Source organism: Mytilus edulis, chromosome 5 (assembly GCF_963676685.1).
Source record: "Mytilus edulis chromosome 5, xbMytEdul2.2, whole genome shotgun sequence".
NCBI classification, from domain to species: domain Eukaryota; kingdom Metazoa; phylum Mollusca; class Bivalvia; order Mytilida; family Mytilidae; genus Mytilus; species Mytilus edulis.
The window spans coordinates 86,618,432-86,645,611 of record NC_092348.1 but is presented as its reverse complement, the minus strand read 5'-3'; the positions used below and the strand labels follow the sequence as shown (position 1 = coordinate 86,645,611).

The window sequence follows — 27,180 nt, the reverse complement described above, 5'->3', positions numbered from 1 at the left end:
AAATGCATAAGATTCTAATTATAAATAATTAAACTATAAATCAGCAACTAATATAGACTGAAGTTGAATATTGAACAATATGCAAGAAATAAAATAAAAGTAACCCACAAATATCGATACTACATGTTACCCTTTGAAATGATTGTAATGAACTTTACATTATTATGGAACAACTCATCTGAAAAGAAGATATTTTGATGCTTTTTTTTTATGAATAAATAAATTCTGCTTAGCAATTACAGTCTTAAATAATTAGAGAACCATTCATACAAGCTAAGACATTATTATTAAAGTAACAAATAGACCTTAGCTTAAAATAATATTTGATTTGTCATAGGCATTTCATTAGAATTCAAATTACAATGTATCACAGACAATCATGGTCATGAATAAGAAAAAAGTGTCATGTTTTATAACAGTATTTGTATGCTTCTAACCCAGCTTTCAGATGTCATTAATCCATTTGCGTAAATTTTTAGAAATCGCAGAGACCATGTTCTTGTATGCAAACAAACAGTAAAACACACAAACATAAATAAATAACTACTGAAAATTCAGAAATTATTGCAAGGTTTTAGTCAATGAGAATAAACGTATTTACACTTTTGGTATTTAGCTGAATCTGGCCTCCGAATGACCTTAGATCTACTCCGAATCACCCTTTGACGTCAAGCAACAATCACTTTTAAATTGTGACGTCAAATAATTTAAATTATGATGTCAAAGTTTACGGGAACCTGTGTGATTTTACGGAATGGCGGACAAATTTGCATACAAGTGTAAATACGTCTATATGGAGACCTGGTGAGTATAGCAAAAATATGAACTTTAATTTTGATAACTGAAACATTGATCTGTATGCAGATCTTTTTAAAAATAAATTAATCTAACTCACATTTCTGAAATTAAACAAAATAAAATGCATGCATTAATTTCTGAATGTACGGTACTTATTATAATATAATAAACAAATTACAACAAGTACATATATTTGGTCAATGTTTTGATTATCAACAATTTAATGCCTTAGTAATAATATATAAGTATTGTAATTCATATGAAAGACAAAATACTATGTTTTGAAGTTACTTTTTTATGTAAAACTTATTGTAGGATTTTTGCATATAATTGTTTTTGTGAAAGATTTAGTTACAGAATTCTGATATTACCTAATGAATGAATTATGCGGTACCAATGTTAGCATGATTAACTGAGAAAGTCATTTATGTCAAATAGACCAATATAGATACCAATACTTACGTTTAACAAAAAACAAAAACTAACTAACAACAACAAAATACTTAATAGCTACCAAGGAATATATTTGTAAATTAAAACAGGCCTTAACCACTGTGAGATTCATGTGTTGCATTTAAAATTAAAATATATAAATATTGAACTCTTCAATAATCATTAGAGATTCTTCAACAAGATATAAATATAAAGACAAACTAAATGCCTATATAAAAATAAGTATCTATATATCATAACAATAATTTGACTTTATGTCAATAAAAAATTTAAGGAAGGATCGAATACAGGACAAGAAAAATGTCAATTGAGTCTTGTGAAAAAGTTTGGTCATGATAATCACTAAATGTAAAAATATTCAAAGCAATGTATAGTAAATCCTTTGTTTGCCCAAGTGTTGTTGGTGTAGTAAGTGTTGGCAATATTGGTGATAATACAAACAGACATTACCAATTAAAAAGTTTGATCAATATCAGAATACAAGTCAGTTATCACTTATACTATGGTGATGAAAAAAATTATAATAAATTTATTGCATTTATAAACATACTTTTTACAATATTGCAACTGTTTACCAACGTTTCAATTTATTTTATAAAATACAACCTACGGTTAAATTATGTGTTTAAGGAGAAATACTTGTTATAATATCAACACAAATACATGTATATCATTAAATCTCCCACATGTCATCAATTTATTTCCCACAAATGAATCGCAGATGAATCAATTCTTTAAATAAATTCAAACTTCACAGAAATAATTTCCAAATCTACATCCCAATTAAAAGTCCATTAAAGATATCTGCATTGAATTAAAATTGGTCCCAGAAAAATAATTAAACAGATAAACACTATGATTAAAAAACTTACATTTTAACTGTTGAACTGAATTATATTAATTTTGCGAAATTTAAATCACATATAACTATTATGCTAGGAATGTAATAACTAAAGTGCACTAGTATGCACATAACCAAATCTATCTATAAAATTAAAAATTTAAGTTCAAAGATAATAGCACTTTCACGTCTTTGCTCTAGCTGATAGTCACACCAATAATTATACTGGATGTTGTTTGGTAATAAAGTTCAAAAGGTCAATCCTTGTGGCAAGGCCAAAAATCATTTGCTTCTTTGACATCAAACTCTGGCCTTCATCTGAAAGAAAAAACAGAATATCATATTTATTTATAGAAAAAGCTATTCAAAGAGCTGACAATGGTTATTTTTCTCTTGTTGTAATCTAATTTAATCTGTAAATAAGAAAGTAGAAATAGACCAATCAGATGACTGAAGTGAACAACCTAGAGGTTCTTAAGAGCCTGTGTCGCTCACCTTGGTCTATGTGCATATTAAACAAATGGATTCATGACAAAATTTTGTTTTGGTGGTGGTGATGTGTTTGTAGATCTTACTTTACTGAACATTCTTGCTACTTACAATTTTCTCTATCTATAATAAACTTGGCCCATTAGTTACAGAGGAAAACATTTTGTAAAAATTTACAAAAATTTAACAAATAAATGAAAAACTGTCAAAAATTGACTATAAAGGGCAATAACTCCTCAAGGAGTCAACTGACCATTTGGGTCATGTTGACATATTTGTAGATCTTACTTTAACAGTTTATCTCTATCTATAATAATATTCAAGATAATAACCAAAAACAGCAAAATTTTCTTAAAATTACCAATTCAGGGACAGCAACCCAACAACCAGTTATCCGATTCATCTGAAAATTTCAGGGCAGATAGATCTCGACTTGATAAACAATTTTACACTGTCAGATTTGCTCTAAATGCTTTGGTTTCAGAGTTATAAGCCAAAATCTATATTTTACCCCTATGTTCTATTTTCAGCCATGGCAGCCATCTTGGTTGGTTGGCCAGGTCACCAGACACACCTTTGGGCCAGGTGAGCTAAAAAGATCTCAATACAATTTCATGCCATTTATACTGGCTAGATTTGGAAAATCTTTTCAACTAAACAAAGAATTAATAAGCAATGTTCTCTCAAGGTCTGACAATAGGATTCAGGGACATAACAATTTCTTAGAAATCAATAATTGTAATTTTTACCCTAAAAACAATGATATATGACATTCGTTTAGATTTACTTGAGACAAACATTAAAAACTTCAAACTTACACTGTCTCTGGTCATGAACTACTACAACAAAGTGGTCAGTGTCTAGCATCCTTGATATCTGACCAAGAGTTGTACCCATTTGGACCTGTAAATTGAAAGAACAACATCTTTGATATAACATTTGAAAATTATGTGTCTATTATCACCTTCTTTCAATTAGAAAATATCCATGAGAATTGTAATGGAAATCTACAAAAAATAAATGTATATCTTTGGACAAGAATGCTATGCTGAAGCTTTACAATTAAAAAAATTAAAAAGGGGCATAACTCTAGAACGGAGCATAAAAACTAGTTTAAGTGAAAAAGTATATGTTTAAATTAAGGAGGCTCGAGGGTATAAAAATTTCAGAAAAAATTAAACATTTGTTTTTCACTACAAATTGTATTTATTACCTTTTGTAGTTGTTACTTTATCATATGGTACAAAAATCATTCAAAACAATCAATTCGTGTTGGCCCCAGATGACATTTAAAATGTGTACATCATTGAAAAAGTTCCAAATTATCTCCCTTTGGTGGAAAAATGCCCTTTTTTGGCTTTAAAATTGAAATATCTTTTTTAACTCATCGGTGACATATAATTTTTAATATAATTTCCATATAAGCTGTACTTAAACTAAATTATTGTAAAATTTGAGCGATTTCTGTAATAAATTTCTTTTTTTATTTCGATATTACCTATATTTCTCCTATTACTTCAACCACCTTTACAAAAATGTAAGCTTCTTTCGAAGGCAGATTGTGAGGGCAAATGAACGGTGACCCCACTTTTTTTATTTTAATTTTCTATTAACTATAAGATAAAGTTCATTTATAGAAAAATATAGAGAAATCCTATATAAATGATTTAGACCCCCGAACCCCCTTAAAGTAATTTCAGGTAGCAAATGAATATCATTGGTATATTTCTCACTGATATTTTGATGAAATATTTACAGGTAATGCTAAAGAAATATTTATTTTATGGCGTATAGCCACAAAAAATACAACGCTACATCATATTTTTTAACATTAATATTTCACATTATCAAGTCTTTAAAAACAAATTGTTTGAACTGTGGTCTTACCTTCTTAAACTGTTTATACATAACAGCACTGACATGGTCTGATGGTTTAACCTTTGACCTGACAACCTGTGACATCATATTACCCACAGTCAACATACCAAGAATCAGTCTGAAAAACAAGAGCAATGACTTGTGTTAATTTATTGTAAGTATGCATTTCACTAACAGAGTGCCAGGAGAGAACCACTGACCTTCAGCAGGAAATCTAGCTTTGATTATAAAACTCCAATAGTAAGTAATATAACATTATGACTAATATTTTTTTGAACAACTGTCTCAAGGTTTTAATAAACAAGGACTAGACCCATAACAGTGATATAACAGTTAAAAAATGCCATCTATGTGTTACAACATATGTCCCAGTCAATTAATTTGTGGTATGAACAACTCATCATCTATTGTAATGGAAAACATGAAGAAGTAGTCTAATAGGTCCAAAGGAGCTTACTTTTTACAACAATGAACTCATCACTGTAAGCTTCTAATGAAATGTAAAGTAATTCTAAAAGATTGTACAAAATGCATCTGAGATAAAGACTTACCAAAATATCTGTTAAAGAAACAAATGAACAAAAGGACAATAAATGTCATAACAATATACTGTGGATTCATAATTATTCATTGGATACCAATTTTCAAGAATTTTGTGGAGACAGGTGACCACCAATTTAAATGTTCAACGAAATACAAATTTTCAAAAGGAAAGTATGCAGACTTTGCCAAAACCATGGAATTTAATATCCACGAAAATGCAAGTATTCATAAATGCATGAAAATTGGTACACATGAAAATAAATGAATCCACAGTATTCCCTCCATAGAGATCATTACAATGTTATTACCCAGCTTCATTTACTACTGGTACTTGGTCAAACCCTTCCTTGTTTAGTAGCTCTAATGTTTCCTGTATGGTAACAGTTGGTGTCACAGTCAGTGGAGCTCTTAAAGATAAACTACTCACTGGTAGATTCCACCACCTAAAAAATAAACACTAAATTTCATACACATCATTAAATAGAGGCTCCATTGAGACTACTTTACTCCCCTGATGGTTTTGCTTAAATCTTATACAATGTGAAAAGACCATTCGTGTTGAATGGTCATTGTGTGGGCCAAATTCATTTCTTGCTGATTAAGGAGGCTCGAGGGTATAAAAATTTCAGAAAAAATTAAACATTTGTTTTTCTCTACAAATTTTATTTATTACCTTTTGTAGTTGTTACTTTATCATATGGTACAAATATCATTCAAAACAATCAATTCGTGTTGGCCCCAGATAACATTTAAAATGTGTACATCATTGAAAAAGTTCCAAATTATCTCCCTTTGGTGGAAAAATGCCCTTTTTAGCTCACCTGGCCTAAAAGGCCATGTGAGCTTTTCTCATCACTTGGCGTCCGTCGTCGTCGTCGTCGACGTCGTCGTCGTCGTTAACAATTTTTCAAACATCTTCTCCTCTGAAACTACTGAATGGATTTAAATGAAACTTAATATGATTGTTCCTTAGTATATCCTGCACAAAATGTGCGCTTCGATTTTTGATCCGTCAAAAAACATGGCCGCCGTTACTTAAAATAGAACATAGGGGTCAAATGCAGTTTTTGGCTTATATCTCAAAAACGAAAGCATTTAGAGCAAATCTGACATGGGGTAAAAATGTTCATTAGGTCAAGATCTATCAGCCCTGAAATTTTCAGATGAATCAAACAAACCATTGTTGGGTTGCTGCCACTTAATTGGTAATTTTAAGGAAATTTTGCAGTTTTTGGTGATTATCTTGAATATTATTATAGATAAAGATAAACTGTAAACAGCAAAAAAGATCAGCAAAGTAAGATCTACAAATAAGTTAATATGACCAAAATTGTCAATTGACCCCTTAAGGGGTTATTGTCCTTTAATGACAATTTTTCACAATTTGTTCATCATATTTGCTAACTTTAAAAAATCTTCTCCTCTGAAACTACTGAATGGATTTGGTTAAAACTTAGCATGATTGTTCCTTAGATTATCCTGCACAAAGTGTGTGCTTTGATTTTTGATCCGTCAAAAAACATGGCCGCTGTTACTTAAAATAGAACATAGGGGTCAAATGCAGTTTTTGGCTTATATCTCAAAAACGAAAGCATTAAGAGCAAATCTGACATGGAGTAAAAATGTTCATTAGGTCAATATCTATCAGCCCTGAAATTTTCAGATGAATCAAACATCCTATTGTTGGGTTGCTGCCACTTTATTGGTAATTTTAAGGAAATTTTGCAGTTTTTGGTCATTATCTTGAATATTATTATAGATAAAGATAAACTGTAAACAGCAAATATGATCAGCAAAGTAAGATCTACAAATAAGTCAATTTGACCAAAATTGTCAATTGACCTCTTTAGGAGTTATTGCCCTTTAAAGACTTTTTTCACAATTTGTTCATCATGTTGACTTACTTTAAAAAATCTTCTCTTATGAAACTGCTGTATCAATTTCAGCCAAACTTAGGCTAAATGAGTTTCAGAGTTTCAGAGTATCTAGTATAAATTTTATATTTCATTTCCTTGTATGTCAAGAAACATAGCTCCTATGGCTAAAATAGAACATAGGAGAAAATGATTTTTTTTTGCTTTTGAAGAAAATAGGACGATTCAAAGAACATTTAAATAAATTGAAAAGCCAAAATAATCATTGATGAGAGATTAAACCAAAAAATTTCAGGTGAGCGATTCAGGCTCTTGAGAGCCTCTTGTTTGGCTTTAAAATTGAAATATCTTTTTTAACTCATCGGTGACATATATTTTTTAATATAATTCCATATAAGCTGTACTTAAACTAAATTATTGTAAAATTTGAGCGATTTCTGTAATAAATTTCTTTTTTTATTTCGATATTACCTATATTTCTCCTATTACTTCAACCACCTTTACAAAAATGTATGCTTCTTTCGAAGGCAGATTGTGAGCGCAAATGAACGGTGACCCCACTTTTTTATTTTAATTTTCTATTAACTATAAGATAAAGTTCATTTATAGAAAAATATGGAGAAATCCTATATAAATGATTTAGACCCGCGAACCCCCTTAAATATGCAGGACAGTGATGTGTACATGAATATCTGTTAGTATTCAAGGTAGTAGAAACAGGATTTTTATCTTTTTTACAAATAAGGGTTGGGCCAGTTGAACTAAAAAATGCTATTCTTAAATGTTAAATTTAATCAAAATCTTTACCACTTTTTATTTCAGTAATTCTGTTTTACAATTGCTGACAAGATATATGTGTATAAACCCTTTTTTGAAATATTATTTGACTTCTGTAAAACTAATTACCACTTTTTTCTATTTATATAATTCAACTGTCATTGTCTTTTTTTTCCCAACCAAGTTATAAATCATAATCACCAGTTACCACAATGTGAATAATATAATACAGTATAAATAAAATGAATATAAATGTCTGACACCTAATTTATGTTTTTCTTATAAAAAAAAAGAGTGGAATATGTATCCATGCCGGGTATCCATGGGACACAGATGATGCACAGCGCTTGCATACATAACATTATAAATGGGCATAACTCCAGAACAGTAACTGTGACGCCACAGGAATATGAATTTATACTGAGTTCTGTAGTAATAAGCATTGTGTAGAATCTTCATAATTTTCTGATTTACAGACATACAAGGGTAAACCTTAATGCCCCCTTCGCTACAGAGGGGGCATAAAAAAAATCAAAATTTTTTTCTTGACACATACTTTTTTTAAAATAAAAAAGAAAGCAAATGTAATAAAATGTAACCTTGTGATGTGATAGACTATAACACTGCATACACACACTCAGTGTAACAATATTCTCATATAACTAACATGTGAATTTTATAAGAAGAATTAATAATGATAGTTCCCTAAAAAGGAAACATTTAAAGTTGAAATACTTTCTACATACAATGGTTTAGAAAGAATTGTAGACAGAAAAAATTCAACAGAAAAACAGATGAAATCTTAATAATAAAAGTTAAGAATCCAAGGAGGCATTACAACATGACATGTACATTGACGACAGTAGCTTAGAAGAAGCTATGGATAACAAATAAACCATATGAAAAGTTGGGTCTAAATTTTGTACTATTTTATCAATAGAAAGAATGCTCACATCACTGAAATATATCACTGAAAAAAAGCTCATAAAGTACTTGACTTGTAAAAAAATTGACGCCCTTATAAATATAGTTGTGTCTGTTTGTGTTGTGTTGGGTTGCTGTCTTCAACACCTTTTTTATTTTTATTCTGTATTATAAAATAAATAAACTCACTCTACTTTAGGGAAACAACACCAAAAATGTCAAAATTTGTGTACACAATTCAGATGCAATGCAACCAAATAGAAAAGTTTGTGAATCAAAATTAAACCCTGATGAGCAGTGCAACCCAATTTAAAAGTTGTGAACCAAATCCATCAAAAGCAATGCAACATTACAGACAAGTTTATGAACCAAATTCATGAAGAATAGTGCAACCAAATAGACCAGTTTATGAACCAAATCCCTGACAAGCAGTGCAACCAAAATTGACAAGTTTGTGAACCAAATCCCTGACAAGAAGTGAAAAACCAAAATTGACAAGTTTGTGAATTAAGTCCCTGACAAGCAATGCAATCAAATGGACAAGTTTGTGAACCAAATCTATGAAAAGCAGCGAACCAAATGAACAAATTTGTGAATTAAATCCCTGACAAGCAATGCAATCAAAATTGACAAGTTTGTGAACCAAATCCCTGACAAGCAGTGCAACCAAATATACCAGTTTATGAACCAAATCCCTGACAAGCAGTGCAACCAAAATTGACAAGTTTATCAACCAAATCCCTGACAAGAAGTGCAACCAAAATTGACAAGTTTGTGAACCAAATCCCTGACAAGCAGTGCAACCAAAAGTTTGTGAACCAAATCTATGAAGAGCAGTGCAACCAAATGAAAAAGTTTGTGAACCAAATCCCTGATCATTGCTTTCTTTCAGACACATAAAAATTACAACTCTAACTATTAGAAATCCTTGCTTTTATATTGCAGTTATGTTATGCTCTATATCCCCTACTATTAAAATTTGCAATTTGAACAAACATTTGATTAAAAAAAACTCTTATCAAAGCATCTAATCTATCAGATATTCAAAATGAACAAGTTATCAAACTTTCTTATAATTACTAAATTAACATAGAATTTTTTTTAACTTCTAAGCTTGAAAATCATTAAAAAAGATGAATGGACTTGTAAGTGATTTATCAAATTTCCTAAATTTCACAGACAAACAAAAAAAATATGATTATAAAGAAGAAACAGAGGTTACAAAAAGTCAAACACTTTGGAACACCAACCACTAATAAGGCCACACCAATTTGATCCCTTGTTCGACGGACCCGCCCGCACCTATTTTTTTTAAAACAGAATTTTTTTATTTTTTTTATATTCCCGCTTCCCGCATCCGGAATTGTAATCATGTCCATTTCCCGCACCGTCACACATACATAGACCAGATTTAATTATTTCTTGGTGAACAGGGAAAAAATACTTCAGAAATCAAAGAAATGTCAAAGTACAAGTGATAAATCAAGTTTTAATATCATGAATATTGTCAAAACCTATTATTTCATGTTTACAAAAAAAAATATAATCGCTCGCCTTCACTTTTCAAGCTTCGCCTCAAAAATTTGCAAATTATTAAAATTTTCAAATCGCTCTCTCGCCCCAAATTTTGGAGTCCAAAAATTCGTAGAACAAGAAATTAAATTGGTGTGGCCTAAGTATAAAATTATGTATAAATACGAACAGGTTAAAATAAAAGGATTTGCTATTTTTCCAAATTTTGTTAAACAGCTGAATGAAATATTGCAATTCAATGTTCCTAAACTACCACAAAGAGGTATGATGATTTGTTAAATGATTAAATAGAAAACACTTGCTACCTGTTTTTTGTGTCAGTCCTAAAACAATATAAAACATCTGAATATATAATTTTACTGTTAGTACTGTTTTTCTTGGATAATATTACATGCTGAAGGTACTAAATGTTGCTTATCTCACAGAAAACCATGCATAAGTGTCTTGTTGTGAATCTCACAGAATCTCATATGTACACACAACACTTTGGCCTTTGATTAAAGAGAAGTTGTCAATACTTGTTTCAAATTAGAAGCTAATTAATGTAGTCAAATTAAAAAAAATTAAACAAGAGGCTGTCACAACGACAGCAAACCGGATTTATTAATATTTATTTGTGTCCTGGCAATATCACAAGAACCATTACTGATGAATGGTGAAAGTGAAAATCGTCAATATCAAATTTGACCTCCATTTTGTCATCAGTATCAACATATTAAAATTTGAAAAGCTTAGATTGAATGGTTCATGAATAAATGCAACAACGTGAATGGAAACGCCATTTAACAATCTTTCAAGAACCATAACGCCTGAACGGTAAAAGTCAAAATCGTCATTATTGAACTTGACCTCTATTTTGTCATCAGTAACAATTAGGGATGTCAAAATATCTGAAATTTAATACTCGGATACTCGGTCATGATACTCGAGTACTCGCGAGTACTCGGATGAATCTTAAACGCCTATTGAAAAGTTTAGATTTTAGGTGGAATGCAGTGTTTTTGTTATTACCTTTCATAAACATAGCTTGCTATTCAATTAAACAATGAATTACCGACCGCCGTTTCTACAAATAACCTATCATAATAGCAATTATTGTTTGTTTACGTGTTCATGAACCCAGAGACATATAATACAATAATACAATAATGTGAATGAACAAAATCCAATAAAATTAAAAATATTTGCATACAAAGTCCGACAAAGAAGACTACATTTTTATCATCTGTTCCTGAGGAGTCAGTATTTTTTATATTACGACTTGTCCATTAATTTGTCAACAACAGTATTAGACTTCAAATTTTTTCGCTTTTTTCGTGTCGCTCAGTCTTTTTTTCTGTGGTTTTTTTTTTTGCACTATCGTTTGTCTTATTTTCCTTTTTTAGCCATAACATTGTCAGTTTATTTTTTACTTTAGGGTTTGAAAGTTGATTTCGTACTTTCGCCTATCTTTAGTTAAGTTTCAAACACAGAGTAATTAAATTAATTTAGATATACATCTCATACCAATCACGTTTATATAGAAGTCTTGATTAACGAACAAAGGTAAGTTTTACACTCGTGATGAGTTAATTATAAATCCATGAAAGTGTTGATCCGTCTATAACCACCGTTCAAATGTCTCTAATCGGTTGCGTAGGTTCACCGAAGTTATTAAGAAATATGATCTGATCAACAGCGTCAGACGAAAGACTGTTTGACTTTCTATTTTTTTGTTTCAAGTAGTGCACGTGAAAACGTTCACTCGGAAGAAAAGGACGTTGATGGTACTACTATAACAGATAGTAACTAACGAAGGGGATATTTCATCTGAACTAAAGTGAGTGGAAATGTGAAGAGAAATATCTCCAGATGTATAACAGCAAACGAGTATCCGAGTACTAAAACAGTACTCGAGTACTCGGCCGTTCGATCGAGTACCTGAGTACTCGAGTACTCGTTGCCATCCCTAGTAACAACATATAACAATTTCAAAAGCTTTGGTTGAATGGTTCATGAGAAAATGCACGGACACGAATGGAAACACCATTTTTCAATCTTTCAAGAACCATAACTCCTGAACGGTAAAAGTAAAAATCGTCATTATTGAAATTGACCTCTATTTTGTCATACGTTACAACATATTAAAATTTGGGAAGCTTTGGTAGAACAGTTCATGTGTAAATGCACGGACACAACTGGAAACTCCATTTTTCAATCTTTCAAGAACCAGAACTCCTGAACGGTAAAGGTCAAAATCGTCATTATTAAACTTGACCTCCATTTTGTCATCAGTAACAACATATTAAAATTTGGGAAGCTTTGGTAGAACAGTTCATGCGTAAATGGACGGACACGACTGAAAACTCCATTTTTCAATCTTTCAAGAACCATAACTCCTGAACGGTAAAAGTCAAAATCGCCATTATTGAACTTGACCTTCATTTAGTTGTCAGTAACAACATATTAAAATTTTAAAAGCTTTGGCTGAACGGTTCATGAGTTAATGCACAGACAACATTTGATTGCCGTCCGCCCGACCGCCCGGCGTACATCCCCAAATCAATAACCGACATTTTTGTCACAAAAATCCGGTTAAAAATTGATCGAAAAATGCTGATATTGCACTACATAACATATAGTTAAAGATGTGTAAAATATAATTCTATCAAGACTAATCTGACTGTAAATATCCTGCAAAATCTAGAGATCAAATTAAAAATAAAACTCATCAATTATTTTCTGTGATATCTTACCATTCGTCAGCAGATGGGACCTGGTTATCAATCTGTAAGAAATCTCTCTGGCTCATCCAATCATCACTCAGAAATTTCGTCCTGGAAAAAAATGTTTAAATTTTACAAATGCTAGAGAAGATAGCGCATAATAAGTGTGTAATGTAAATTAAAGATTTCTGATACTCTTCATAAAAAGCTATTAATATTTATCTTTGTTAAATCAGTTGCAATATGCATGCTGATGAAAGAAATGAGTAATATTTTCCATTTACAGCCTTACAAGGGCAGATAATTGGCATATATAATATTATTGGAGTTAACTCCCTTATTATGAGTTTAATGAATGAACTGTACTGCTGTAATGTTACGTTTTTCAGTTATGCATAGTAACCTTAAAATACATTTAAGTTTTTGAAATTAACGGAATTTCGATTTAACAAAAAATAATGCAAAGAATCGAAATCTGAACTTCAATTTACATGAATAACATTTTACATTAATAAATATACAGTGTACCTGTCTTATCCAACACAAAGAGAGACCAGAAAAAAATGTCAGATTAAGCAAGGTGTCAGGATACTCAGGTTTTTACTACATTGAAAGGCATATTTTTGGACCATGAAAATGTGTTTCGGTTAACCCTTTCCTCCATAATGACGACTTTGACGCCTGTGTAGTACCTCAGTTGAAATGCTTTGACTTAAAAATGTCTGCATCAGACTTAAAAAAATTTGTATCCAATATGAAAAGGAGATTCATGAGAATATCTGACTTGAATTTCATTGATGAAATATTCGTTTTCACAATGCATTAACACTTTAAACCAGATGATATTTTTTTACTGAAAAAAATCCTATGCGAATCAAGTATATTAAAAAAAAAAATCCAGGGAGGAAAGGGTTAAAGCAGGATGTTGGAATATTCAGGTGTCGGATTGGGCAGGTTACACTGTATAAGTATTTCACATCAAAAACAAAATTAATAATTAAAGAACCTTAGTGAGCACGCTCACATACCCCAAGTCCCCACATTGTCATTGGAGAAATGAAATAAGTGAAAGAAAAGAAAATTGTAAAAGAAAAAAAAATTGAATCATAATTTTCTGTCAATATGCACATCTGCATAGTATGTCTTTATTATCTACAAAGTTTCATGAAATTCTGTTGTGTGGTTTCAGAGGAGTTGTGATGACAAACTGTTGCAGAAGTACATTGAAGCAAATAAGTTCAAAGGGGCGTAACTCCTAGAAAAAAATAAATTGTAATTTCCTGTCAATATGCACATCTACATAGTATGTCCTTATTATCTACAAAGTTTCATGAAATTCTGTTGTATGGTTTCAGAGGAGTTGTGATGACAAACTGTTGCAGAAGTACATTGAAGCAAATAAGTTCAAAGGGGCGTAACTCTTTGAAAAAAAATTCGTAATTTCCTGTCAATATGCACATCTACATAGTATGTCCTTATTATCTACAAAGTTTCATGAAATTCTGTTGTATGGTTTCAGAGAAGTTGCGATGACAACTGTTGCAGTAGTACATTAAAGCAAATTATAAGTTCAAAGGGGCGTAACTCCTAGAAAAATTTTGAATTGTAATTTCCTGTCGATATGCACATCTACATATTATGTCCTTATTATCTAAAAAGGTTTCGTGAAATTCAAGAAACAGGACTGACGGACGGACAGACTTCGTTGCATGGGGTATAAATATGAATAATGCATGGGAAAAATGTACTTTTTAGTTTTTAAAGAGACAATTAAAATTACCTGTAAATCAGATATCAAATATTTCATGCAAAAATTCTTCCCAATTGTTAAAAGGTACTGTGTGGACATTGATGTAAGTTGTTATTTAATCTGGTTGATTCATCAAAACCGTAGACAATGTCTTCAAAAAATTACATGAATTTAGAAATTGTTTACGTTGGCATACATATGTTTCCTTTTTGCTAATTTAGATCTATTATCATGTCTGTTGTAATTACAACATATATCTAACAAATCATCTTTGAGACTTACATATAATTTCTGACAGAATCTGCTAAAATAACAACACATCTTTGTCCTTCTTTCAATCCAAAATCTTTGGCGGCTTTTAAGGCACAATACATTGTTGCACCAGAACTGCCACCTGGAAAGATAAATTTGATACTAGAAATAGAGGTGGAATAATAAGTTTGAATCTATAAGATAGCAGACATTGTCAAGCTAAGCATTTCCCCATTTGTAGTTCAAATTATCTGAAATTAGGAAGTCTGACAGATCTAATTTACTCATTATAAAGTAGTTACCACTCTCTGAATAATTGTCTGCAAAGATTTACTCACCACAAAGTAGTCCCTCCCCATCTGATTATTTGTCTTCAATGATTTACTCACCACAAAGTAGTCCCTCCTTTCTAATTAATCATCTGGGCAAGAATGAATCTTTATCTAATGATTTACAGTTCGCATTGGAAAAGATGAAAAAGAGAAAAGATATTTTCTAAATCTTTCCTTTGCCAACAAAGGTCTCGATGGCGTCAACCTTGGCAATATCCTTCATCATAAATTAGTTCAATCGAAAATACCTCCTTATTTTAAAGACCAGTCTGTACCAATAATTTCTTATACCTATACCAAACCTATTGCAACTAAAATTTTCAATTACAAACGCGTTTTGCAGGATCTCGATATTGACGACTTCAAGTCTAAACCTCCTGATTGCACTTGTGCTAGTTCCCAATTCACATATAATCCCGCTGGCCACGTTATTACCGGTGACCTTAACATTGTTAATAACACTTCTCTACGAAACGTGTTATCGAAAGGTCCGAAATATCGTGAGCCTAAATCCATCAATTGGAAATACAACTTTAAAATTTTGATGGATTCAGTCGAGGATTATGCCAGGCAATGGGCTAAGCGCGAGAAGGAAGACGTAGACACTCTATCCGAATGGATAAAGGCAGTGAGGTCCTTAATACAAATCAGAATTAAGAAACTGAATGGGTCCATCAATGCCCATGCTACGTCAATTTTTAAAGACCCAAATGTTGCTAAACACCTATCCGACCTCCATGATAAATATGTTGTTGTCCCCGCAGACAAAGCCCCAAATAACATCGTTTTTGTCTGTAAAAGTCATTACATTAATTGCTTGATAAACGAATTAGGTATAGACAATTCACTTGGAAACTCAACATATACCCTCACGACACTTACCAAAGAGGAAATCCTGGATAATCATAGGTCTGTTCTTTGTTCCTTTGGTATTTCAACCAAAGATGAAGAACTGGATCTTCCATCACTGTATTGGATACCTAAACTACATAAGTGTCCTTACAAACAGCGGTATATTGCTGGGTCTTCCAAGTGCTCCACAAAACCTCTTTCTAAATTATTAACATCCATTTTATCAGCAATCAAAGACGGGCTTCAAAGTTATTGTGAAACTGCCTATTCTAGAGGTGGCGTGAATCAGATGTGGATACTTAAAAATTCCAAAGATCTTTTAGAGTACATACAATCTAACTCTCTTTCATCTTGTAACAGTATTAAAACATTTGACTTCTCTACTCTTTACACAAGTATTCCACATTCCAAACTTAAAGACAAATTAAAAGAGTTGGTATTACTTTGCTTCATAAAAAAGAATGGCCAACGTAGATACAAGTATCTTGTCTTAGGGAGGGATAAATCCTACTTTGTAAAGAATCACTCTGATTCAAACAAAAAATTCTCTGAAACCGATATTATCAAGATGCTTGATTTCTTGATTGACAACATATTTGTTACGTTCGGAGGACGTGTTTTTCAACAGACTGTCGGCATACCTATGGGAACAAACTGTGCCCCTCTACTTGCTGACTTGTTTCTTTATTATTATGAGGCTGACTTCATGCAGGAACTTCTTAGGAAGAAAGATAAGAAGTTAGCAATATCCTTTAACTCTACTTTCCGCTATATAGATGACGTTCTTTCACTAAACAATTCAAAATTTGGCGACTATGTGGAACGCATCTATCCTATCGAATTGGAGATAAAGGATACTACAGATACAGTTAAGTCAGCTTCATATCTTGACTTACATCTAGAAATTGACAATGAGGGTCGGTTGAAGACAAAACTTTACGACAAAAGAGATGATTTCAGCTTTCCAATTGTGAACTTTCCATTTCTAAGTAGCAACATTCCAGCAGCACCTGCATACGGGGTATATATCTCTCAATTGATACGATATTCCCGTGCTTGCATTTCCTATCATGATTTTCTTGATAGAGGGTTACTGCTCACAAGGAAGCTATTAAATCAAGAGTTCCAAATGGTGAAGTTGAAATCATCCCTTCGTAAATTTTACGGACGCCATCACGAGTTGGTTGACCGTTATGGAATAACCATTTCACAAATGATATCGGATATGTTCCTCACGTCGTAACTACAATCCCCTTCCCTTTCATGAATTTGACCTACCGAATTAAGACTATTTACCGGATTTGTAATCACATAAGCAACACGACGGGTGCCGCATGTGGAGCAGGATCTGCTTACCCTTCCGGAGCACCTGAGATCACCCCTAGTTTTTGGTGGGGTTCGTGTTGTTTATTCTTTAGTTTTCTATGTTGTGTCATGTGTACTATTGTTTTTCTGTTTGTCTTTTTCATTTTTAGCCATGGCGTTGTCAGTTTGTTTTAGATTTATGAGTTTGACTGTCCCTTTGGTATCTTTCGTCCCTCTTTTACTCACCACAAAGTAGTCCCTCCTCTCTGATTAATCGTCTTGACATGATAAATGAATCTTTATCCAATGATTTACTCACCACAAAGTAGTCCCTCCTCTCTGATTAATCGTCTTGACATGATAAATGAATCTTTATCCAATGATTTACTCACCACAAAGTAGTCCCTCCTCTCTGATTAATCGTCTTGACATGATAAATGAATCTTTATCCAATGATTTGTACCACTTGTCCACTTGCTGAAATAAAATATAAGTTAAGTATGTATATAAAGTAGTATGTAATCAGCAATGCCAAAAAACCTAAATATCACTACTATTTTTAGTTTTTAAAAAGTATGCAAAACAAGAATATTAAGTTCACTCAAAGTGAAGAATTTGAATAAATAGTCGCTAGACATCCTGCATTTTGGGTATGCCTATTGTTGAAGGCTGTACGGTGACCAATAATTGTTAATGTTTGTGCCATTTGGTTTATTGTGGAGAGTTGTCTCATTGGCAATCATACCACATCTTCTCTTTTATATCCTATAACTTACTGATCTATCACAAACTGTTGGTATAAAGTCATAACCAGTTCCCTCAACTTCATAACCTGTCACGTCTGTTTTATTTAACTGTTCTGGTTCAGCAATAATAGAACCTTCTGGATCAACACCAATGATCTAAAACAAATACAAAACTTATATTTAAACACTGCATTCAGTCAGGGGTACCGGTAATACATTTTCAAGTAATTTTTGTTTACTTGTACAGCTTACCTATTTTGAAGGTACAGTTATATCCCTTAGTTGTCAATATGTTTTTTAACTTATTTATCATGCCTGCAAAGTCACATTTCTTCACTTCTCTTAAAACCTTTATCCCACACTCTATTCAATAGTAAATAGTATTTTGAAGGACTAAATAGAACCACTTACTTTACACTTTGGACATTTCAGTTTGATTTTTCTGGCAATGCCTGTCAGTGTTCCACCTGTTCCAGCCCCTAGTACTACCATGTCTACATTTCCTACAATAAAATAATGATAAATATACAGTATGTGTGGATAGCGCAAAACATAAATGTTTGAATAAAATTTAACATCCAAAGGCAAATGTAACATACATATCAGGATGAGAAGACATTGAATTAATAAGAATATGAACCCTGCTTTGTTTTAGACCATCAAGTTCAGCCAGATTTGTATGTGCTGATTCACAAGATAACAATTGACATAAAAAAATGTCTTCCTCTGTTTACTTTTACATCATAAACTATAAAATAATAGGCAAAATGTTTTATTTGGTACAAAAGAATATAAACACTGGTTTTGCCCTCCAAATATTCTTAATACTGATTTCAATGTAATTTAGGCTGCTGACTAGGTTATTGATGGTTAGTTACACCCCAAAAAAGACATTTATGCAGTTATTTCAAGACAAGATGTGTTCTGTTACAAAGTGAAATCCATTCTTAGACATAAGATTCATTTTTGAAAATGTGAGATTAATCTATAACATGTTTTTATATACATACCATCACAGGAATTCAGTATTTCTTGAGCTGTTCCATCAAAATGAGCTATAGGGTTACTGGCATTTCTGTACTGTTATAACAAAACACATTTTACTTAAAATCTAGATCTCACAAATATGAATTTTTTGACTAATTCTTTCAAGTGTTGATTTGTTTATAGCTTAATCTTTATTTATACCCTACACTCCCAAGGCTTTTCTACCTCAGGAATAGATTACCTTAGCTGTATTTGGCAAAAAGTTAAGGAATTTTTGGTCCATAATGCTCTTCAACTTCGTACTTTATTTGGCCTTTTTTAACATTTTTTTATACAAGCTTCAACATGTTCAATGATGAGTCTTTTCTAGACTAAGGCCAGGATTTATTAATTTGTTGGTTTACAGATCTGCTGACCCGATTTTGCTGATTTGCAGAATAAAAATAAAATTGACTTTTCATGCTTTTTTATTCCCGCCGACCCAAATAAAAAAACATTATCTCTAAAAATAAATAAAATATCCTTTTTTATGAAATGAAATGCATTATTAATCACTAACACAATTGATAACACTTTCTGTTGTGCAAACTGAAACTTCCAATTTATGTATCTAAAAATAGACAAATCAATAAAAACTGACCTTGAAATGTTGTTTGCGCAAATAATTTTGCGGAACGAGACCTGTGTTTAAAACCCATTACACATTAAGTTCGTTTCCCGTATTTGTCATCATTCCGTAAGATAGAAAATGGAAAATGAACTTGTCTAACCTTTGAAGACGTTAAGTTGAAGAACTCAATTAAAACAAATCTTTTGGAATTTCCTATAGACTTGTGTCATTGATAATTAAAAAAAATTTGTCCATTTAGATATAAAAAAAGGGAATGCATGACAACTGATGAACCCGATATTCTCTTTTTTCCAGTGGACGAGTCTATTACATTTTTAACATGTGTGTTGAGACTTATTTTCCTTACGACGTTTTTGCATTTTTTTCTTTATCAGTTTTCGTGTTTGAAGATCTTTAATCACCAAGTTTCCTGAAATTCAGACTGCCTTTTGCTGTTACTAAAAATAGTAAATTACAGTGGTTGCAATATAGGATTAACCATTGCATTATTGCAACAAATCAGTATTTAGTATTTAGTTAAAATAAAATTGAGCGAAGATGTACATTTTGTAAATCAGATAACAAGTCTATAGAACACCTATTTTGGAATTGCAATACTGTACAAAATTTTCTACAGGATATTGATAACTGGTTCCTTTCCGGTGGAATAAGTCTCCCAATGAATAAATTAAACTTTCTTTTTGGAGACTTATCCAAGATATTCCCCAATAACCCATACAACTTGATTTTTCTTTATATTAAACAATATGTGTAAAATTCTAGATGCTTTAAAAAGAATCTCTCATTGCAAGCAATGATAATAAAGCTGAAAGATATGCATAAATTAGAGAGTATGATAGCTGTAAAAAATAAAAAAGATAGCTGAATTTGACACTGTATGGAATGTTTTTGAAAAAGTTTTATTGAATACCAGCTAATGTCTTCTTTTTTTGTTACAATTACTTATGACTATTTAATTATAATGTATTTTAAAGAAAATATTTTTGTCATGTTATGTACTTAATCTGTGTTGATGGCTGTTAAAATATGTCTCGTTAATTTTGACAATTTAATTTTGTCTTTTTCCATGGACACAACCCCTCTTTTTCACAGAAAATTATTAGACGATGCCATGCAATGTAAATGGCAGCTGAGCAATAATATTTCATTGAACTAGTATATACAAAATGATGATAAAATAGCAAACCAAACATATTGTTAGAAAGGTAAAATATATTTTTTTTTTTTGCATATTTTTCTGTCTTGAGAGATTTTTTTTCCTTTTTTTTACGACCGACCGACCCAACTTTTTAATGGTGAAAATCCGTAAATCCACAAAATAAAAAACCCTGGCCTAAAGTTCACGAAACAATTGTCTGGTGCATATGTAAAATTTCAAGCCTTGTATCTATGATGAGTTTATTTCCAATAGACATAGATATTGAAAATACTATTTGATGATTTTATCTTGTGTGTGGTGCTTACATGATTCAACTTAATATATTTTTATCATCAGTGATGTTTTACATATAACCTTGATAACCAAACTTGATAATGAATACATTTCCTGGATAAACACAAGTTGTTTTTAATGCATGATTTAAATTCCAGGTATAGGTAAATCACAGAATCATGTGAATAGTTTTTCTCAGAGCTTTCTTTAATTTCCTTGTTTGTCAAAGAAGTATTGTTTCATGCAACTACCATTGATATCTGTTTGCTTTATACACTACTAAAATATAAAATTTATACCAGTTGTATTTAATAATTTCAATATATCTATATCTATCTACCTGGTCGAGAATATGTGAGTTTGGAATTTCTTCCATTAAACGTTTAGCTACACCAATGTGAGATTCTGGTGAATCAAAAGCTGCAGATGTTGGAGTTCTCACTATCTCAGCTCCAAAGGCTCGGAGGACATCAACCTAAACCAAAAAAAGTAAAAAAATTCTCCTAAATGTGAACGGTAAAAAAGGTGAAAGTGATAAATATACACTAGTATATTAACTAATGAAAGCAATTATTTATTTTTTCTTCGTTCTGTCTTTTTACATTAAATCTATACACATCTTCATGATAATTCAAATACAACTTGTTTTAGATAACTCAAAAATAAAAAAAAGTCCTTGTATGAGTAATAGAACCCATACATGCCATAGACACACAACTGACAAAAGCATTACCTTTTCTCGACTCATTTTCTCTGGCATTACAATAATACATCTGTAACCTTTGACTGCGGCAGCCATTGCTAGTCCAATACCTGTAAATAAATCAAAACATTACATTTATATCTAACAATATAAATTCTCAACCATCAAGGGAGACAATGAAGAACTTTTTTTTAAATATTCAAACTAAAAGTTGGGTATTGTGACAAAACTTAGAAATAAGTGTTATTTTTTTAGGTTTTCAAAATTTGCCTTTTAACATTCTACTTCTCTGAATCCAGTATTAAATTTTATAACCAGAGAAAGATTAAATCTGCATAATTTCATCTACTAACATCTTTAAATAAATTGTGAGGTCTAATTATCAAACCATTCAATTACTTTTAATGACATTTTTTTGTCTGCACATCCCAAATCATGTTGTTTCTGAACACTACCAGTTACCTGCAACCAGTATATGTTTTTACCTGTATTTCCTGATGTTGGTTCTATAAGAACATCTCCCTGTTTGACAATGTTTGAGAACACTACCAATTACCTGTAACCTGTTTATGTTTTTTACCTGTATTTCCTGATGTTGGTTCTATAAGAACATCTCCCTGTTTGACAATGTTTGAGAACACTACCAGTTACCTGTAACCTGTTTATGTTTTTTACCTGTATTTCCTGATGTTGGTTTTATAAGAACATCTCCCTGTTTGACAATGTTTGAGAACACTACCAGTTACCTGTATATGTTTTTACCTGTATTTCCTGATGTTGGTTCTATAAGAACATCTCCTTGTTTGAGAATACCCATCTTCTCAGCATCTTCAACCATTCTATAACCAATTCTGTCTTTTACGCTGCCTCCTGGGTTGAAAAACTCACATTTGGCCACTAAAACAATCAAGTTACATAAAATAGATGGAAAGATACAGTTTGGTGTCCAGCAGCAAATCTAAAGCAAATCAAACATGAATGTTGAAACATTTAAACCACTTAATTTGTTTGCATCTGTTCTAAGTCAGGAATCTGTGTTCAGTGGTTGTTGTTTGTTGATGTGGTTCATTAGTATTTCTCGTTTCTCAATTTTTATATAAATTAGACTGTTGGTTTTCCTGTTTGAATGTTTTACACTGGTCATTTTGGGGCCTTTTATAGCTTTGTGTGCTTTTTAGTACAAATTTAATCTTAAGCATGTTATCTATGTGATGGTTCAAACTTAAAGAGACACACTTTCAATTAACAGAGCCTATAACTAGATTCTTTCATTAAAGAAATACAAAGAAATCATTTAATGTGACATAATAAATTCCTTGATCCTAATTATATATAAGATACATGGATTCTGGCCCAATCTCTGTTTGCATCAGGAGAACTGTTGAGATGTGATCCACAATCCCAGACTACTGAAATGAGTACCTTCATTGGCCATGGCTTGAATGTACATAACATGTATATATATGGATCTTCATGTTGTCAATGGACTTTATATATGTACCAGTTTTTGCCATTTTTCAGATTTAATATTTATATAAAAATAAGGATATATGTGATAGGATTGCCAATGAGACTATCATTCAAGAGTCCTCATTTGATTATATAATATTCACATGATATAAGAACTCTACTTGTATGTCTACAGTCAAGACATTTATACCAAAACTTACATATATCACATTGTAGCCCTTCTTTCTTTGGAATGTTGTTGAGTTTGACCAGAGGTGTGTTACCAATCTGATGTAAAATATTTGGTAGAATCTTAGGTCTTGGTGTTCTGAAAATTTTAAAAAGATTGCTCAATAACATGTCTTTGGTGAGAACCGGAATCTCTATACTATAGTTTTTATTCTAACGGTAATTTTCCATAAACTAATTAATTGAAGAGACATTACAGTATCCATTCACAATTAATATCTCAAACTTCTATTTATCATGTTTAAAATTAAAGTATACTTTTTTTAACCAATTTTCGAAGCAAGATAATAAATAACATAGACACACTGTTCCACTTAATGTATTTCTGCAGTCTACTCTTTCCATTTGAAGAAATACACTTTTACAAACAATCTGAGACATGTTTTTCCATCGAGTTTTATTTGTGATAGAATAAAGCGACAAGTTTTAAGAAGAACTACATGTACACTAGTGTAAAGAAGAAATACATAAGAACATCCACTAAAATGTTGAAGTTTACTTAACTCACCTGTCTCAGCGCTATGCTTCATTGAGGCTACATGTAACTTTCAACATAGTTTTATCTCAAAACCAGAAAAACAACAATGAATATGTGATATTCTTTAAACTAACCAAATCTTCTAAGATACAAAATTATCACTACATTTATTTAGACAATATCTGAAACAGTTAACAGAGACTAATACTGTTTAGTGGGTTATTTTCGCAGGGTGTAAATTTTCATTATTTTCCCAGACAGAACAAAATCACAAAAAAAAAAAAAATCTGCCAAATTAAAAGTTTACATGCAAAGGTATTGATAAAAGTTTATAATTGGCGAAAATAATAACTGCCACAATATTTCATATACCTTTTTCAATGAAAATTGCGAAATTCTACACCCGCGAAAATAACCCGCTATATATACAGTACATACATGTTTAAACATGGTAAATGTATTAAACTAAAAAAGAAATACGGAACATAGTAAAACAGAGGCAGACTGCCTTGTTTGTGTTGTTACATGACTAAACAGGTACATTTGTACAATAAATATTTTACAGCAGAATGCATATATTGAGTGTGTACATTGTAGGTAAAGGTAAAAAATTTTGTTAGCAGGCTTGTTAGCTGAACTGTGAAGTCATTATTAGGTTAGGTATACTACCCTTCTTTCGAAGTAGTCAAGTCCTACAGACAGATAGATTGGTTATCTGTCTGATTAGTATACTCTTACAGGAGGAAAGTATACCTAACTAATGATGACTTCATGGTTCAGTTAGCAAGCAAGCCACATTTTTTAACCAAAAATATTACTTTTACCTACACATTCTGCTGTAATGTGACATGACTTACACATCAGCATGTATATGTGGAGACTCCTCCATAGACTTGGCCTGATGAAATGTACATTTACTAGGCAGATCTGGCCGTTGCCACTTCCTAAAAGGACTTTCTGAGATGTTCAAGTTTTCAATTTTCACAATATTAGCCATCTTTATGCTTCTGAAAAAAAAAAGTTTCTTGTGAAAACATCAAGTCACTGCCAGAACATTTTGTTCTTTTGTTTGGCTTTGACACTGCAAACACTTGTTCAATTTTTATTTAAACAGGATTATTAATACTGTAAAGTTTGAGCAGAGTAGTTATTCATTGAAATATTTTTTTTTTATTAAAATTTAAACCAAAATCATCTCCCATTCCATGTAGACTTTAAAATATTCCTTAAACATGTTAAACAGTATATTGGCTTCATCCAATCCAATCCCTAAATATAACAAATTCAGGGGCAGCAACCCAACAACAAGTTGTCTATTTGGTCTGAAAATTACAGGACATATATGAAGTAAATGTAACTTGAGTGTCTTGCTATGAAATCATTATTGGCAAGCGTGATTTCTGACAAAATGGTGACTATGATTTTTGCAGACCAGATTTCTTTTGGCCTTTTTATCATTATTATACCTCCTCATGTTCCTGTACCACCTATGCATGTATTTATGATAATAGTTGCGGTACTGGCCATCAAAAGACACCCAGTCCTACCTCAGTTTGGCTACTTTTCATGTTTTTCCTGATTTTAAACTCTTAAAAGGCCATTAAAGTTGGTAGAATTTTCCTGTACATTTTTTAATGTTTGAGAAATTTAAAGTTTCTGAGTCTTCAGTATGGTATATTTGTGTGATAGATGATTTTTCTGTAGTCTTAGGATTCCGCATTTGATTAGAAAGAATAAGTGGTGTGCCAATGATGACAAAACTTGTGATTTTTTTCCCTTAACTTTTTTGGTACTAATAAATTGCTCATGTCTTCTGTGTGTTGGCTTTAAAGAGACTGATCCAAGTAAGTAATTAGGTTTTATAGTATACGGCTCACTGAGCACAGGACGGATCCATTTCTGATTGATAGATTTTTACCTGTATTTTACCTTTTAAAAAAGGTTGTGACAGGCAAAAGGAATAAAAAGTTCATATTCAACCCTCAAAGCCTGGATGCTTGGATAAAACACCATTATATTCATTCATGGTGGGATTCGTTCCTTCAAATTAACCTTGAAGGCATAAATTAACTAGCAGTAACAGAAATATGTTAAATATCAAACAAGCTCGTATCAAATGACCAGTATGGTTGAAGTGTGAAATTCATTAAAAAGTATCAAAATATTAAAAGGAATTAAATAAAATGAGATGTCAAAACACTTTTGAGCAGTTGAAACAGAACATATGTATATGCTCCTCATTTATTTTTTATATATTTCTCTCATAATTATCCACTGTCACTCCTTCATTGTATATATATTATTGTAGTTAGTCTTTAATTTGTTGCCATAACCATTTATTGTCAATGTGTTAGTGCTAATAAAGTTATCTTATCTTATCTTATCTTATCTTATAAGGTTGCCTGAACTAAATGAGTATATATATAATTGTTTGCCAAAATCTTAATATAAATTTGTCTTAGTTATACTTCTTTCATAACTGTAATCTAACAACCTGGATCCAGGTTGCCTGTGATAGTCCAAGTTTGGAATGATATAGTCCAAATAATTATGACGTCTGGCAAGGCTATTTTAATTTTTTCTGGGACGCCTTAATTAAAAATAGCCTTGCCAGACATCATAATTATTTGGACTAGGAATGATATGACATTATACCCCGTTATTGGCATTATTGCTATAATTTCAAAGTGATGATTTTATATTTTTTATACATATTTAACTCTGAAAACAAGGATTACCTTAGTCCAAATAATTATGACGTTGAAAAATGAAAGGCTTTTATAAATATTATTTTGCTTTGACGTCGTTAATTAATATTGATACCCCACTTTTCGTGACCTGAGCCTCAGCCTGTCATATTTCATTATTGAACATATTTCATTAGTCTTTATAAATTAAGTTTAACTACCTGATTTTGATATTGTCTGATGTTGAAAAGCTAGCCTGTTTTACTTAGGTACCAAAGCAACGGACAAATTGTTTATAGTACAGATCTATCACACGTGTGTCAAAACAAATTTTTCCGTATCAACTATTTATTGGACAAATCTGGTAGGTGTGTCAAAAGGTAAAACTGGTAATGACCTTGACCTTATTTTTGCATTTTAGCAATATATTTGATACATATTGGGAAAAAAGGAAATATTTATAATAGTCAGAGGGAAAAAATAGTGCTTTAAGTACAACATTTGACTTTTAA

The 27,180-nt window shown here is 31.5% G+C and overlaps 1 protein-coding gene across 2 annotated transcripts; it reads right to left on the bottom strand.

Annotated features, from left to right (window-relative positions):
- LOC139524694 (cystathionine beta-synthase-like) lies at positions 1-27,062 on the bottom strand. Of its 2 annotated transcripts, XM_071319697.1 has the most exons (17): positions 26,890-27,062; positions 24,839-24,988; positions 23,476-23,582; positions 22,568-22,702; positions 21,836-21,915; positions 21,443-21,577; positions 19,063-19,132; positions 18,464-18,555; positions 18,083-18,208; positions 17,699-17,783; positions 14,848-14,959; positions 12,846-12,926; positions 10,416-10,433; positions 5,311-5,445; positions 4,469-4,577; positions 3,400-3,484; positions 1-2,410 (listed from the first exon to the last, which is right to left on the bottom strand). In XM_071319697.1, exons 2-17 carry the CDS (start codon positions 24,976-24,978, stop codon positions 2,313-2,315), a joined length of 1,608 nt encoding a protein of 535 aa, XP_071175798.1. In that variant the 5' UTR covers positions 24,979-24,988; positions 26,890-27,062; the 3' UTR covers positions 1-2,312. The 2 variants fall into 2 exon arrangements, with proteins under 2 accessions (XP_071175798.1, XP_071175799.1); XM_071319698.1 differs by lacking the exon at positions 10,416-10,433.
- Between the last annotated feature and the right edge of the window lie 118 nt (positions 27,063-27,180).

Bases quoted from the DNA above. Each gene is read 5' to 3' on its own strand.
- LOC139524694 (XM_071319697.1), bottom strand. From the start codon at position 24,978: ATGGCTAATATTGTGAAAATTGAAAACTTGAACATCTCAGAAAGTCCT. The intron at 12,927-14,847 runs GTAAGTCTCAAA...ATTTTTTTCCAG, and splicing joins GATTCTGTCAGAAATTATAT to GACGAAATTTCTGAGTGATG. The intron at 3,485-4,468 runs GTAAGACCACAG...TTCAATTTACAG, and splicing joins TGTATAAACAGTTTAAGAAG to GTCCAAATGGGTACAACTCT.